The sequence below is a fragment of the Molothrus ater genome, chromosome 4 (genome assembly GCF_012460135.2).
Source record: "Molothrus ater isolate BHLD 08-10-18 breed brown headed cowbird chromosome 4, BPBGC_Mater_1.1, whole genome shotgun sequence".
NCBI classification, from domain to species: Eukaryota; Metazoa; Chordata; class Aves; order Passeriformes; family Icteridae; genus Molothrus; species Molothrus ater.
In genome coordinates this window covers 69,717,035-69,732,321 of record NC_050481.2, presented here as the reverse complement: position 1 = coordinate 69,732,321, position 15,287 = coordinate 69,717,035, and the positions used below count along the sequence as shown (strand labels likewise).

Below are 15,287 nucleotides of genomic sequence, written 5' to 3'. Positions count from 1 at the left end.
CCTGGGATGTCGCAGGGGCTGGGTGGGGTGGTGTCCATCCTGATCTGACTCTTGGGAATGGGTTCAAGCACAGTGAATATCCTGTGTCCCCTTTTCCCAAGAGAAAAGGAGGGATCAGACTTTGAGTTTCTCTCTGTCCCAGCCCAGGTTCATCTGCCATGATCTTGAGCCACTTTTGCCCATCAGGTTTTTCTGTCCTATTTCCTGACATGTGCAGATGTCTTGGATAACCTAGAATGGCTCATATGGCGTGAAATGCCCATTTTCAATCCAGAATTATTTATTTTTTTTCTCTAATGATATTTAAACATGTCTCATTCACAGGCACCTCATTGGAATGGAGAGGTTTTAATCCATGAGCTGAATCCCACAGAAGATACCAAAAATCCCCCAAACCTTCTTGTCATGGACCTTGGTGTCACTCTGTGTGTTGTGAGTCCCCAGGGAGAGACCCTTAGAGGTCTGAAAGTGGGAAAAATAAAGGAAACCTTTGTCACAGTCACTATTTCCTGAAAAATCCCTTTGCCCAGGATCTTCTCTGGGAAGCTGAGAAGCCTCAGAGAAAAAGGAAAGCAATCATTATCTCATTTGTTTCTCCTGTGTTTTGCTGCTTTGGAATGTGTTTGGCAATTGTTTATCCAACAGGTGATTGTTTGATTGGTCTCATGTGAATTGTTTCTATTTAATGACCAATCAGGGCCAAGCTGTGTCAGGACTCTGGAAAGAGTCAGGAGTTTTCATTATTGTCTTTTAGCATTCTGTCTGTATCCTTTCTGTATTCTTTAGTGTAGTTCAGTATAGTATTCTTTAATATAATATAGTAACATAAAATAATAAATTAACCTTCTAAGAACATGGAGTCAGATTCATCATTCCTTCCACTGATGGGGGTCCCAGAAAATACCACAAACTTTTGCCTAGGATGGCTGAAGTTTCTTGGGAAACCTCTGGGGCATCTCCCAGTCCCTGCTAAAATCCCTGTCCTGCAAAAAGATTATAAAAGTCTTTTTATTGAGGGGGTGGTTTTCAATTTCTGAGTGGATGAAGAAATTTCCCAGCAGGAACTGGCACACAGGGATGGCAAAATCTTCTGACCTTGATGATGTGATGGGGATTAAACTTGGGTTTTCCATTTTTTTTTTTTTGGGACTAAACTTGAGGTTTCCATTTTTTTTTCCCTCATTTTTGCCTCTGGGCAGGGAAATGCAGGGTGGAATTTTGGCATGGATGGGCTGCCAGTGTGCAGAGGGAAGGGACGCAGACAGGGCTGGACCTTCCCAGAGCCTGGCTCATTCTGAGTCCCCTCTCTGAATTCTGAAATTCAGAAGGGATAGAGGAAAAAAAAAAAAAAAAGACAACAGTGAAATATCCCTTGAAATATCCTCCCAGCTGACAGCAATTGCTGCCTCAGGGATTTCTCAGCTCAGAGATTATATAAACGCTTCCAACTGCCCTTGATGGGTTTATCTGTCACCAAGGCACCTAATTGCTGTTCTAACCCCTACAGACAGATGCAATATCTCGTGGTGATGAGTTCCACCCTTCAGAAATGAGCCATGAGAAGAATTACCTGGCTCACTGGGTTCATTTTGATAATTGGGTTTGATGTCACTTAGTTCTTGTACCAGGAGAGGCAGTGAACATTCACTGCTCATCTTCTCCCCAGCACTCCTGGTTTTACAGACCTGGATTCTCAGTTATCAGAGTGCCATTTGATTTAAATGTTCCTTGGATGGAAACTGTCCTGTAGCTTTGGTCCACTCTAAATCCATTCTACCTTTTTTGAACTGAACAATCCCAAAAGCAAACAGGAGTCAAATGACACGTATTTGGAGGTGCAGAGATATTTCCAAGGTCATTTTCAATCTCTTCCAGTCTCCATTTCTTCCCCCAAATAATTTTCATCTCTGGCTGCTATCAAATATTGATCCAGTGTTTTCATGCTAGATCTCCTTTTGATTTTCCCTTTTGCCTTTCCCTTTCCAATCTACATATGCATCATGTAAATAAGAATCCCAGAATGGTTTGGGTGGGAAAGGACCTTAAAGCTCATCTCATTCCACCCCCTCCCATGGGCAGGGACACCTCCCACTATCCCAGGTTACTCCAAGCCCCATCCAGTCTGTCCTTGGACACTTCCAGGGACCCATGGGCAGCCACAGCTTCTCTGGGCACCCTGTGCCAGGGCCTCCCTAGAAAGCCTGGGAAGAATTTTTTTCCTAATATCTAATCCAAACCCACTCTCTAGATGTGGCTGGTGCAATCCCTTCCTGCCTGTGTGTCAAGAAACTGAGTGTCCTCTCTTGACTTGCTTTTATCATTAATTCTTCCAAGTGGGAAAGATTACCCCTGTGAAATTGCAAAAAAAATGTCTTAGAGAAATAAGCAAGAGTGGATAATTTCCCGGCTTTTCTTCCTCCCTCCTTCATCCCCTATAACCCTTGTTTTAAAAATCAGACACAGCAACAATTTACAGCAACGTTTTAGACAGGTTTGTGCATGTATTTGGTACAAACAAACAAAAATATGTGCATTCTGTTTCATAGAGCTTACATCAATCTGGCAGAACCTGAAACACAAAACAGAAATACTCCGGCTAATAAATACATCTGGGGATGAAAAATAAAAATCTATACATAAAAAATTTCCAACGTTCTGCTAAAGAAAATGTACACTTATATACACACTGTAAACAATAGTAATGCAACCCAGCTGCAGCCCAGCTCAGGCTGGCAGGGATCTTCCTTCCCTCGTGGACCTGCGAGAGTCCAGTGACACAAAATCTCATTTTCCACCCCCAACCCTTGGTTCCTTGGAGCAGCAAGGTCTGAGAATGCAATTGTGACATGGAGCCAGTGCAATGAGGTGGGATCTGATGGATAACTGAGGTGCAGGTGCTTTGGGAAATGGCCTGCCTGGAAAACCTGCTGGAACAGGGCCATTCCCTCAGCTGGTCACACCCTTGTGGATCCAGGGAAATCTGTGGGATTGGGCTGAATTTACCTCCTGAAAGTCTGAGCCCGTTTTTCCAAACTTGGGAGAGCTTGGAAATCAGAGGATTCAAGGAAAAATGCTCAATTCCAGACACTCAGGTCATATTTCATACAAGTTTTCCTTCCTCCCTGCCAGCAAAGACAGCCCTGTCTCCTCTAAAGGAAGCTCTGCATAAGCAGCCTCAGAGTCCAGTCCTGGCACTGCTTCTGATGCAAGATGCCAAATAAAAGCAGGGTGAAAACCAAGAATTTTGCCTGAATGCAGCACAGCAGAGCTCAAGGCTTTCCTACAGCTCCTTCCAGGGCATCTCTTGGGGCCAGATCAAATACAGTGAGTAACTGAGCCAGAATTTGGGCATTCATGAGTGTCTGTGTGCCATGTGTGTGCTTGAACTGACTTTATTTTCTCCCTTGTAGGTCTGTAAAGACTTGGGATGGAGAGGCAGCAAACCTCCAGACTAATCCTTTTTTTCCTTCTCAAAAAGCTTTCAAGGAGCTGGAGGCTGTAAATATAAATATTTCAATACTGGAAAAAAAAAAAAAAAGAAAAAAATATATCGAAAAGGTCAGGGAGAAGTGTAAGCTATGATACCAGCTCATTTATGGGAGCGCACTGCTTGCCAGCATTTGCTAAATGTTCATTTATAGAGGGATGTTTGCCCATTTGTAGGAGAATGCCTGGTATTTTGGAAAATGACACATTTATATAAACACAGTGAAGTGTGTCTGTCTGTCTGTCTGTCTGGTCATGGGTGTCCTTTCCCTGCTCCCTTCTCTGCCACATCCCCAGCGCTTCCCATCAGGATCCCAAAAACACCCAGGAAACCAGTGGCAGCTGCAGTCCTCACGCTAAAAAATGACTTTTTGTGCCACCCCATTATCACTGCAAAGCCTCAATTCCCTTCAGAGCCAAATAAACCGGGGACAAAAATTTATTTCCCCACAGAAGCTCCCATGGGGTGATGGGAATTCCCCTGCTTTGGTAGGGCAGAGCTGGCAACCTCAGGCTGGTTTTGCAGAGCTGGGGAACATGCAGGTGGTTGTGAGTCTGAGTTCAGTGTAAGTGCTGGGATTTGCTGCTGGGAGGAAAATATCTGGGCAAAATCTGCTGGTATTTGTGCAATAATTGGTCCAGTTTGTCCTGCATCATGTAAAGGGTGTTGAGACAGGGCCAGCTCCAGATATCTTGTCCCAATATGCACTGCACAAAAGAGTTAAAAAACAAAAAAAAATTCCAACTTCCCTCCTGTCCTGTTTTCATTTAATGCAAATCAAAACATCAGAAAGAAAGGTGACATTCTCCTTGCTGTGCCTGGCACCTTTAATCTTCCTTTGGCAGCCACCCTTGGTGGGATGAGCTGGATGTGCTGCAGGCACTTCCATGAAAGGCTTCCATGAGAGGGTTTGAGGGGCACTGCTGGTGTGGAGCAGTTTCCACCCAGGACACGTTCAGTGCCGTGTTTCCACCCCTCAGGACTTCCCATTCATGTTCTTTAGTTCCCTGGCTTGAGGCACTTCCCCTCAGACCCCTCCTCTTCCTCCATCACCTGCGTGTCTCCTGCTCGTGGCTTAACCCGACGGTCGCTCCTTGGGGCTCATTATCTGGAATTTGATTAAACCACTCTGATTTTTGAAACCAGCGCCTGCAATCCACGGCCAAGCAGAGTTTGGGTCACCATTTCCTGAGCTGCCTGGTCAAGGTGGGCTTGCCATGGCTTCAGATCCTGGAGTTTCCTGGAGGAGGCTGTGGTGCCCTCCCAAGGGGTGGTCACACTCTGGGACTGTGAGCAGGGAAAAACCCGCTTTAATTGTCATTACTTTTGGCACAGCCAAGGCAATTGTTGGCAGCCACCAGAAGTTTGATGCGTGAAGCATGTGGGAAGTCCCTTGGAAGAAGGATCATGAGTGTGACCCTGACTGGGGAGAGGATCCCTCTACTTCAGGGAGCTCCAGCTGCACCTCAGCTCCACTTCAGCTTGGACTGTATGGGCAGTGGGAATGCAAATTTCCCAACTCAGCCATCCCACCTTTCCTGAGCCACAGCACAGGCTGGCTGAGGACCCTCATTACAGAATCATTACAGTTGGAAAAGACCTCTTGGATCATGGAATCCAACCATCAACCCAGCACCACCCATTCACCATTAAACCACCTCCTCCAGGGCCACATTCGCAGTCTTTTGAACACTTCCAGGGATGGTGACTCCACCACTGCCCTGGGAAGCCTGGTCCGGTGCCTGGCCACCCTTTGAGTGAAGAAATTCTTCCTAATATCCAGCCCAAATCTTCCCTAGCACAACTTGAGGATGTTTCCTGTTGTCCTGAGTGAAGCCCCTGGGATGCATTTTTTATCCTGCGTTTTTTTGAGAAAAACAACGAGAGCAAAGAAGGGGACAGGAAGGTTTGGGGGTGACTGACACCAAAAGGAGCTGGTTTCTCTGTGTGTCACAGATGGATGTTCACTAAAGCAAGGTGGGTTGCAAGTGTTTCACTGGAAAGTGAAATGCAAAATGCTTCACAGGATAGAATTAGAGGAGAGAGACCTGCACACCCCCTGGCAGCAGTGCACACATCTGGAATACTCCTCTGGCCTAAAACCAGGTGATGTGGAAGGGCCAAAGCTGTGGCCACTGCAGAGATGATGACTGAGAGCTGGGATCCCTCCACCTTGCTTGGGAATACCCCAGTCTGCTCTCCCTCCAAAGCCAAGGCCTCATCTGGATGTCCCGTTCAGGAATTCCAGGATCCCAACCCACCCACATAAAGGATCAGCTGCCAGCTCCTGCTTGGCAGGGTCCTTCCTGGCTGCTGCCTCTGGATGGAGACATGAGCACATTTACTAAGGCAGGGTTGGCAACTTTTGGGATTCAATCTTTCCATTAGGTTTCGCTGTGGTGTTTTTAAGGCAAAGGAGACATCCTGGTTTCCCTTAATTGCACAGCTTCTTCCAAAGCCAAAGACAACTATCCACCAGAGGAGACAGCTCTTGCCCTAAGGTCATATCCACACCTCCTCCTGCTGTGGCTTTTTAGAATGGGATTTGCCATTGGCTCTAATTTGAGGAACCCATAACCCCACGGAAGGGGCTGAGCTCCGCCTGGGGGATGCTTGGACAACCTTTGGGCAACTGCATTTAATACCTGATCGCTGCTTCCAGCCTGCCTGACAGACCCACAGGTGGTATCCCTCCATGTTTCTTCTGGATACCTCTAAAGAAACCATCGACAGCTGCCCCACAGGCTTCAAATATCTGTTTCTCTCAGCCCACAGCAGTCTGTTAAGTCATGGGTTTGGTAGTCGATGGTTTCCGTGAAATCATGAGGGATCCCAATCGAGACAGACTCCACCTCTGTCTTGTAGGTGGCTGTGGCCCCCCCTTTGCTGGATCCACCCCGGATTTTGTTGGAAAGGCTGTTCATCTTCTCCTTCAGCTGGGTGGACGCCGGCTTCTGGAAAGGCGTCAGCATCTTCCAGCCCTTGAAGCTGAGCGTTCGCCTCTTACCGCCTCTCTCCTGGAAGGAGGAGTTAAATATGAAGGAGCTGTTCAGGGTGTTAATCCTGGGCCGTAGGTCTGTCTCTGAGTCCTGCACTGAGCTGTTGATGGAGGCCCCTCTCCAATGGTGGTCGTAGACCCTCCAGATGGGCCGGCGCCGCCGGCGGCACTGGCACTTGAGCAGCCGGATGAACGCGCGCTTGAACTCCTTGCTGGAGCACGGGTAGATGATGGGGTTCACGCAGCTGTTGAAGTATCCCAGCCAGAAGATGATCTTGAAGACGATTTCCGAGGGCTTCAGGGACGGGAAGAAAGAGCCTTGGGAGAGATTGAAAGGAACATGGTTAGAGGAAGTGGAAGGATGTGGTGGAGTAAGGCGATAAGGTGTCGGGGGTTGACAAGGAAGTGAGTTTCCTTGGGAAGTGATAGCCAGGCTTTGGCTGGAACCTGTCACAGACATCTTTTATGGAAAATCCTTTCCTTAGGATTTTTCCTCCTGAGAAGCTGAGAGGCCTCAGGAACAAAATGTAAACATTGATTATCTGCTGCTGTGTAATGCAACAAATGCATCTGAGATTGGCCCATGTTGGTTGTTTCTAATTAATGGCCAATCACAGCCCAGCTGGCTCAGACAGAGAGTCACAGCCACAAGCCTTTGTTATCATTCTTTTTTTTTTCTATTCTTAGCTAGCCTTCTGATGAAATCCTTTCTTCTATTCTTTTAGTATAGTTTTAATATAATATATATCATAAAATACTAAATCAAGCCTTCTGAAACATGGAGTCAGATCCTCATCTCTTCCCTCGTCCTAAGACCCCTGTGAACACAGTCACAGAAACCAGTTCTCTGAGCTTCCTGGAGGATGGTTTTCCTCCAGCAAACAGCCCAGGGAGCCCTTATGTAGGTCAGTCACAAAGCTGGGGGTTAATCCAGTCTGGAAGAGGGGAGATGTGTAGAAGAGGCTGATGGTGTGGTGGTGGTGAGACCCTGGAGCACGTTTCCCAGAGAAATTGTGTCTCCTCACCCTGGAACTGTCCAAGGCCAGGTTGGATGGGGTTTGGAGCAACCTGGCCTGGTGGAATGCGCCTTTCAGGTAATTTACTGCCTCCAGACTTATGGACTTCAGCATAAAAGTATGGCCACAGCCCTGTCACCTGCACTGAGAGAAGAGCAACACCCCTTCACATTCTCCTCTCGTGTATTTTGGGTCATCAATGTCACACGCCCTCTGTTCAGATTCCGTGGTGATGCTAAGGGGGGCTGTTAAATGGGCTCAGACAATATCCACTGCCCCGAAGCTTGTCCTTGATACTTTAAAACACTTTTGTCCACCCAGTTCCTCCTTAGGTTTTTGCAGAGTTTCCCAGTGTTTTTCTCCATGAAAAAGCTGGAGATAATATTTATTTTGAGCCAGAAGATGTCAGTGTTGCTCCCACATGGCCTCAGAACAGCATTCCCCACTTGGATCTGAAATAACTTTCTGACTCAGCCTTAATTTCTTTTAATTTTAGCTCCAGATGACAAATCATGCCACCATGTGACTGAGCGTTAATTTGTATTTTAGTAAATAACATTAACTCCAGATATCATTATTATTTTCCCCTGCGCTCCTAAGCCTGGTGTCAAAACAGTAAAACAGGTGCCAGGAGCCAGAAATTCATGACTGACACTACATAAAAGCTCCCCAGGCTGTTTGCTGGAGGAAAACCATCCTCCAGGAAGCTCAGAGAACTGGTTACAGCAAAGCTTTTGTACACCCATCCCTAAAAAGTGGAGAAATTTCAGCCAGACTCAACATTAGGTACGTGGGCAGCTCCACCACGGGTGTGTGGGAGAACACAGACACATCCCAGCATTTTGGACAGGCAAAGCAGATTAAATATCTGCTGAAGGCCCACCCAAAGCAGGCAGGAGCTCAGGCTGGCTGTCAGTGTGTGCTGAAGGGGGCATGGAATGAGGACTGTGAGCAGGACTGACATCTCTGTGCTGGGAAGGCTCAGGGCCTTCCTGGAAATGAAGGCATTTGCAGCTGAATGAGCAGCAGCTGGTGGTGGCTTTGAATGGAGCAATGATCATGGAATGGTTTGGGTTGGAAGGGAGCTGAAAGATCAGCTTGTCCCAAACCCCCTGCCATGGGCAGGGACACCTTCCACCATCCCAGGCTGCTCCAAGCCCTGTCCAGCCTGGCCTTGGACACTTCCAGGGATCCAGGAGCAGCCACAGCTGCTCTGGGCACCCTGTGCCAGGGCTCCTCACCCTCACAGGGAACAATTTCTTCCCAATATCCCATCCAACCCTGCTCTCTGTCAGTCTGAAGCCATTCCCCCTCATCCTGTCACTCCATGCCCCCATAAATAGTTTCTCTCCACCTTCCCTGTCAGCTCCCTTCACACAGGGCTCAGTTCTGTGGGCAGTGACCCCACCTTGGTTGTTCCAGATAAAAGGAATTTATTCTCTTGGGGACAGTGCTGAGATTTCCAGGTTGGCTCTGGGCTGCTGGAATCACAGGTTTTGATTTTAACCCCACCAGAAACTCCCTGAGTGACAGCCAGGAGCTCTGAACCCCCCCAGTGCTGCTGGGGCCATCCCCCTTTGCCTTCCACACAACACCTCCAGTTTTCATCCCACCATGGCTTTACCTTCTCCCTTTTTCACAGTGCCCCCAGCCCACCCCTCTGGACCTACAGGAACCATGGATGTGCCAGGAAATTGGACCTAGGAAGATGAACTGAACGTGCAATCCTGCTTATTCCCTTGTCAGGGAGAGGTTTCCTGCCTCAGTTTCTCCACAGAGAAAGGGTTAATGACCAGGAACTCCCCACAGTGTTGCTGTGAACCCTTTTTGCAGCGTGCTCTGGGTTCTCAGAGGAGCTGCAGGTCTGTGGAGCATTTTTTTTTTTTTAGCTTCAAGAGAGAGGAAAAGAAAACAAAAAACTATGGTAACAAAGCAAATAAAAGAAGGGTCTCTTTTTAAATTCAGCTGGTAATTACTGCTTGAGCCAGGCTACTTAAGAGATTGGTGTTGCCTAAACAGCCTGATGATTGCTAAAATAATAATTTCTATCTGGTGTTTAGCAGTTCAGGGCACAATGCAGTTTCTGTACTATGTGCTTTGTCTTTTGCATCCAGATAGAAAACACAAATTGAAAAGGAAGAGAAGCTATGAATTCTCTGAATTTCAACTCTGGCTGGTTTTCACCCAGCGAGAACCTTGTGTACATACGAAGACAAGGGGCTCATTAGCATCCTCATTACCATGCAAATTAGCGTGCCCCTCGAAGGGACGTGTCCTGAGTGCAGCCACAGTTTCCTCATTTCCTCACCCTGGGATGAACAGAACTGGGCAGGGAATCCCCAGAACAGCTCCTCTGCACATGCTGGAGCATCAGAATCTTCTGATGGGCACTGGGAAGCTCGACATATGAGAATTTAAGAGGTTTTTTTAAGGAATGAGTGAAAAATCAAAGAAATCAGCTCTTGCTTTCATATACTCGAATATGCAACAACACTTTGAGGGTTTTTGGGCTGGGCTTTGTGACATTTTCTATATAAATAAGTGAAAGTCAGTACTGAGTGATGGACACTCAGGAAACACAGAAGGATGTGTCCAAGGTCCAGAAATGTGAGTAAAAGATGAATAATAGCAACACAGAGTGAAGCACCAGCACTTCAGTCTGTTATCTTAGTGTGAGAGCAATTTTTGGGTGATCTGGCCCCAAAAGCATCAAGACCAGTACAGGGCAACATCAAAGAAGAGGAAATATGATTTCTGTGGGATCTGTCACAATCCAACAGGAAACCTGGTCTTGTTTAGAGAGGAGATTTTGCTGAGCACTCAAAATCAGCCCTCTGGGCACCTCTCCTGGGCATCCAGCTCAACACCTCATGGGGTGAGGGAGGAGGAGGTGGTGACACCCACCTTAGGGACAACCATCAGAATTTATAATAAAAAATAATGCTGGGGTCTTAATAGTCCATTTGGGGACTTTATTCCTTCCACCATTTTATTAAAAGATCATCCCACACCTTGCAAGATCTGAATCTGACAGAGATGGGTCAGGGCAAGGGCTCTATGTCTTGTTGTAACCTTAAATAATTCCTGTTGTAACCCTAAATAATTGTCTTCAGGACCATTCAGAAATTAAGAAGGCTGCAGGTGAGCTCAGGAAAAGCCTGTTTGCAGCTTGCAAAGTGACTGAAGTTACAGACTAAGCATGATCTGAAGATTGAACTTCAGTTTTCTGGTGATGCAGAAGTCGAGCCAATAAAGTATGTGCTCATACCATTTTTTAAAATTTTTTTTATTGTTACTTGTTAATTTTTTTTTATTGTTTCTTGTTAATGCTCATATTTGGGGAAAACCAGGCAGGTAAAAATCTCTGGAAATATGGGCATAATTCCCCAAACTAAAACTGTGACACTCTTTGGCGGGAGGTAGTGGATGCAATCTGCCCTCCATGTATCCAAACACATTTCCCATTTTTTTTAGGTTGTTTGAGCTGACACAATCTCATGATCTCTCCTCGCCTGCCCTTCTCCACCCTGCCCTCCCCATGACTCACTGGAAGGTGATATCACTTGGATTGTTCAGAGTTGCTGGTCCCAGTGTTCAGAGCTCAAAAAAATAAAGCAAAACAAGGCAAAAAAAAAAAAAAAGACAAATGCACCAATGCAAATGGAGCCAGTCCAATCTAAATTCTGGCCCTGGCTCCCAGTGTACAGCCAGAATTCCTGAGCAGGCTTAGCTGGCAAGGGCATCTTTGTTGTAAAAGGTCCCTGCTTTGCAGCATGTCCTGAATAGTCCATGGAGCAGGAATGCTGCAGACATGGGAGAGGTGGGAAGAACAAAGGGACAAAGTCATGTCCCAGCGCTGCCCCAACTTGGAAATGCAAGGACCAGCAGGACTGCTCAACACTGATAAAGGGGTTGCTGTTGCTTGGTGTGGGCTTTGTATCAGGAATGGGCTTGCAAAAAAAAAATAGCTTTTGGAGAGCTGGATTTTACAGGTGTCATCACAGGAGAGGAGAGGTAAAGCCTTCCTCAGGAGGTGGCAGGTGAACAGCTAAGAAGAGGACATGGCTCAGCAGGTTGCTAAGCTGTGGATGTCCCTGCAAGCAGGAGGTAAAAATTGATTGGCCAAACTCATGGAAAATAATAATAATAATAAAAAAAATTACCAATGTGTGAACCACTGTTTCTGAGCTAGGAGGCTCCAGAAATCCATCTGTAGGATTAGAACTGTGGTGGGGACAGGTGTGCCATCACCTGAGCTTCTCCTGGATGTACCTTAAAGGTTCAGGAGGGGATTGAGGACTGCCTTGGGAGGTATCAGAGCAGCAGGTCAGAAGAAATCCAGCTGACAGAGGAAAAGCCCTGGCACAGGAGGTACCACAGCTGCTCACTGTGGGTCCTCCTGGCCAAAGGAAGGCAGAGAATCATGGAATGGTTTGGGTTGGGACGGATCATAAAGCCCATTTCATTCCACACCTTCCACTGTCCCAGGCTGCTCTGAGCCCTACCCAAGCTGGCCTTGGACACTTCCAGGGATGCAGGGGCAGCCACAGCTTCTCTGGGCACCCTGTGCCAGGGCCTCTTCACTCTCATACTCAAAAACCTTTCCCTTGTATCCAACCTAAATTGACCCTCACTCTCTTCCTTCTTTTTTTTTTTTTTTCCTGACTCTCAAAAAGTAAATTAATTAAATCTGCTCCAAAAGAACCATGAGCTGCCCCTTTCTGCTCAATACCCAGCTTGCATCTCTCCTTGCCAGCTCCTTACTGGGCCCCCAGGATGGACAACCTCCCTGGAGCAGCTGCCAAGCTGTGGGAGAAGGGTCTGGATTTCAGCAAGGACTTCTCCCAGTGGTGGGACTCTGATTCTGACTGGTCCTTCCTGACCTTCTCCTCTGTTCTCTATTAGCCACCTCCACCGGGTATTTGTAGGCATATCAGGGTCCCTAGAGGGTTAACACCTCCTTGGTGTGTCTTGGAGTGGTCAGGGAGTTCACTGCCCTGCTAGGATGGATCCAAGAGCTGCTTGGCCTGGGGAGGAGGACAGCATGTTCACAGCCACTCCAGCATTTTCCCTGGAGGATGATGGCATTGGGATATCGGGTGGAATTCCTCAGGCCTGTCAGCTCTCCAGCCAACCCCATAAACAATGTCACAGATAAGCTGCAGCTTCCCAATGAAAGCCCCAATGAGCTGCCTGCTTGTCTCCCTGCTGCCTGTGAGTCCAACTTGTGCATCCTGCTCTGGCCCAAAGAGAAGCAGGGAGGAGCCACTACTCCCCTGACCACTGCTGACCTTCTAGGCCGTGTTTTGTCCCAGGTCGTGGTTGGAGAGGTGCTCCTGGAGAGCCCCTGGCCATGCCAAACCTGGTGTGTGGGCCCTGCTGGGGAGGGAGGGAAGCTTTAGGTGTGATGGAGATCAGGGAAACATTTGTCTGGCAGATTGCAGAGGGAGGAGAAACCAGTCAAGGGCTCTGAAACACACCAACAGTCTCAAGCAGGATCTCAAACTTGAGGTCTGAGTGTGGTTTGTTGTCGCCACATTTCTCTTCCCAGAGAAAAGCAAGGCACAATTCTTCCCAAGAATATTTCTGAGATTCACATTCTCTGAACCTCAGAGAAAGAAAAAAGAATTCTTATCATTTCCTGGGCCTGTGTTTGTGCAAAATATGAAGATTATTTACCCAAAGTGATGGTGTTTTGTTTCCTTGGCCTATCAGGGCCTATCTCGGCTGACAGTCACGAGAGTCAGAGCAGTTGTGTGCAGAGTTGAGTACTTAGAAAATTCAGTTTAGATATAATGTAACATAATGTAATATGGTATAAAATAATATAGTATAATAAAGTAATTAATGAACCTTCTAATAAGATGGAGTCAAATGCATCCTTCTCTCCCTCGTCGGGGATCCCTGCAAATACTATAGTTTGTGTGTCAGCAAGAGGAGGATAATGAATCAGAGCCTTGCTCTGGTCATTCACTGTCAAATTCATGGCCCCCAAACCTGCCTCCCAACATTTAGGAGTATGGTCCTAGTGATGTCCCCAAAACTTTTCTCTAAGGTGCTGCACATCAGTAGGACTTTGACCAAAATTGCCCTTTATTCCCCTCAAATATTGGAGATGATCTCAGAGTAATCCTGGGAATTTGGCCTGGTGGGAGTAATTGATGTGAGGATGTTTATGAGGCATCAAATTTCCTCAAAATTGTGGCTTCTGTGTGAATCACCTGCCTGAGTTCAGGCACCTGAGCAGGTCCTGGGGCTCCTCTTACAGTCACTGGCTTAGAGGGCAAATTTTGTGCTGAGAGTGGGGTGATCTATCTCATCCTCAGTAGAAGCCACAGGGCAGATGGATCACAGCAGTTTCAGATGACTGGACTCAGACTCCTGGCTCATCACAGACATCCAAGGTTACTCCTGGTGGATTTCACCCACAATGTCACGATCATCTGGTGGTCTGATGCTCTCTGAGAAGTTGCCAAAGCTTCCCATGCACCAGTTTCTCCCCTGTGTGGGACAGGACTTTGATCACAGGAAGAATTTCACCAGTGGAAGGTGAAGTGAAAAGCCACACAGGTTCCTCTACACCGTTCCCTGACAGAAACATCACAAGTAATTTCAAGAATTTTGAATACTGCTAACTTGCTTAGCGTGGTCCAGCCCGACCCCTCCAGATAAATTTGGTCCAGGGAACAATTTACTCCAGAGCCCATCCTCAAAAAAAAAAAATAAAAGGGATTGACTTTGCAGCCTGCCAACATTGCCCCAGCAGACTGTGCTCCCTTAACCACCTCCAGATGCCCTGGTGCCACATCACAGGGCAGGGAATGCAAAGCTTCTGCTCCACCCTGCAGATCCAGGCTGGTGGGCTGCCACACAGCCCCCCTGCTCTGCCAGAGATCCTGAACTTCACAAGACAGGAATTTTGCTGTAGGACCATGCATGGGGCACAAGACAGGCTTTGGGCAAGATCCTGTGAAGTATTTACTCTGCTCTGCTGTGCTCTACAGCTCTTGCTCCAGGCAGGGGCTTGAGATCATAAACTGGCTTTTTTTTCCTTTTTTTCTTTTTTGTTTTTTTTTTTTTTTTACAGTATAGCTGCTCTTAGTTTGATTCCTGAGCAAGTTGTAGCTGAACTTTGTAATTTGCTGAATATTATTTGGAATGTGCTTTTTTGATATGAGGTGAAGGGGACTTAGAGTTTTAAAATATAGTAACATATATGAAACAAAATAGAAGTTTTAGAGCAGAAATCAGTTATTCTCTTTACCTTATTCTTTCTTCTTCTTCATAAATTTAAGTAATATTGTGTAATTAGACAAAAAAGTCTGCATTGCAGACTTCAAGTAATTAGTTATTAAGTTAAAAGTAAAAATAATTTATGTGTCATTTCTTAATTAAATAGTTTAACCTTAGAGGACTTTATAAGAAAAAATAGTTAACTATTTTGTACCTTGCTAATAAAAGACTACAGAACTCACTGCTGTGAAACTATAACATAGAAAAGAAATAATAAACACTTAAGTCTAAACCCAAACTATCATCTCAAGTACCTTCAATCCCAATCTCAACAAAAGTAAAAAAAATTAAAAAAAAAATCAACAAGGGGATACAAAGAAGGTTCAATCATACAATCAGGGAATGGTTTGGGTTGGAAAGGACCTGAAAGATCATTTAAGTTCCACCTCCTGCCATGGGCAGAGACACCTTCCACTATCCCAGGTTGCTCCAAGCCCCATCCAGCCTGGCTTTGGACACTTCCAGGGATCCAGGGGCAGCCACAGCTTCTCTG

At 46.5% G+C, this 15,287-nt stretch overlaps 1 protein-coding gene across 1 annotated transcript in view; it reads right to left on the bottom strand.

The window, feature by feature from the left end:
• Positions 1-2,477: 2,477 nt before the first annotated feature.
• Positions 2,478-15,287, bottom strand: part of ADRA1D (adrenoceptor alpha 1D) — a 45,447-nt gene continuing 32,637 nt past the window's right edge. Inside the window, exon 2 of the mRNA XM_036382407.1 lies at positions 2,478-6,803. Coding sequence (XP_036238300.1) covers positions 6,235-6,803 — 569 coding nt within the window. The 3' untranslated portion in view covers positions 2,478-6,234. The remainder of the gene's footprint in view (positions 6,804-15,287) is intronic.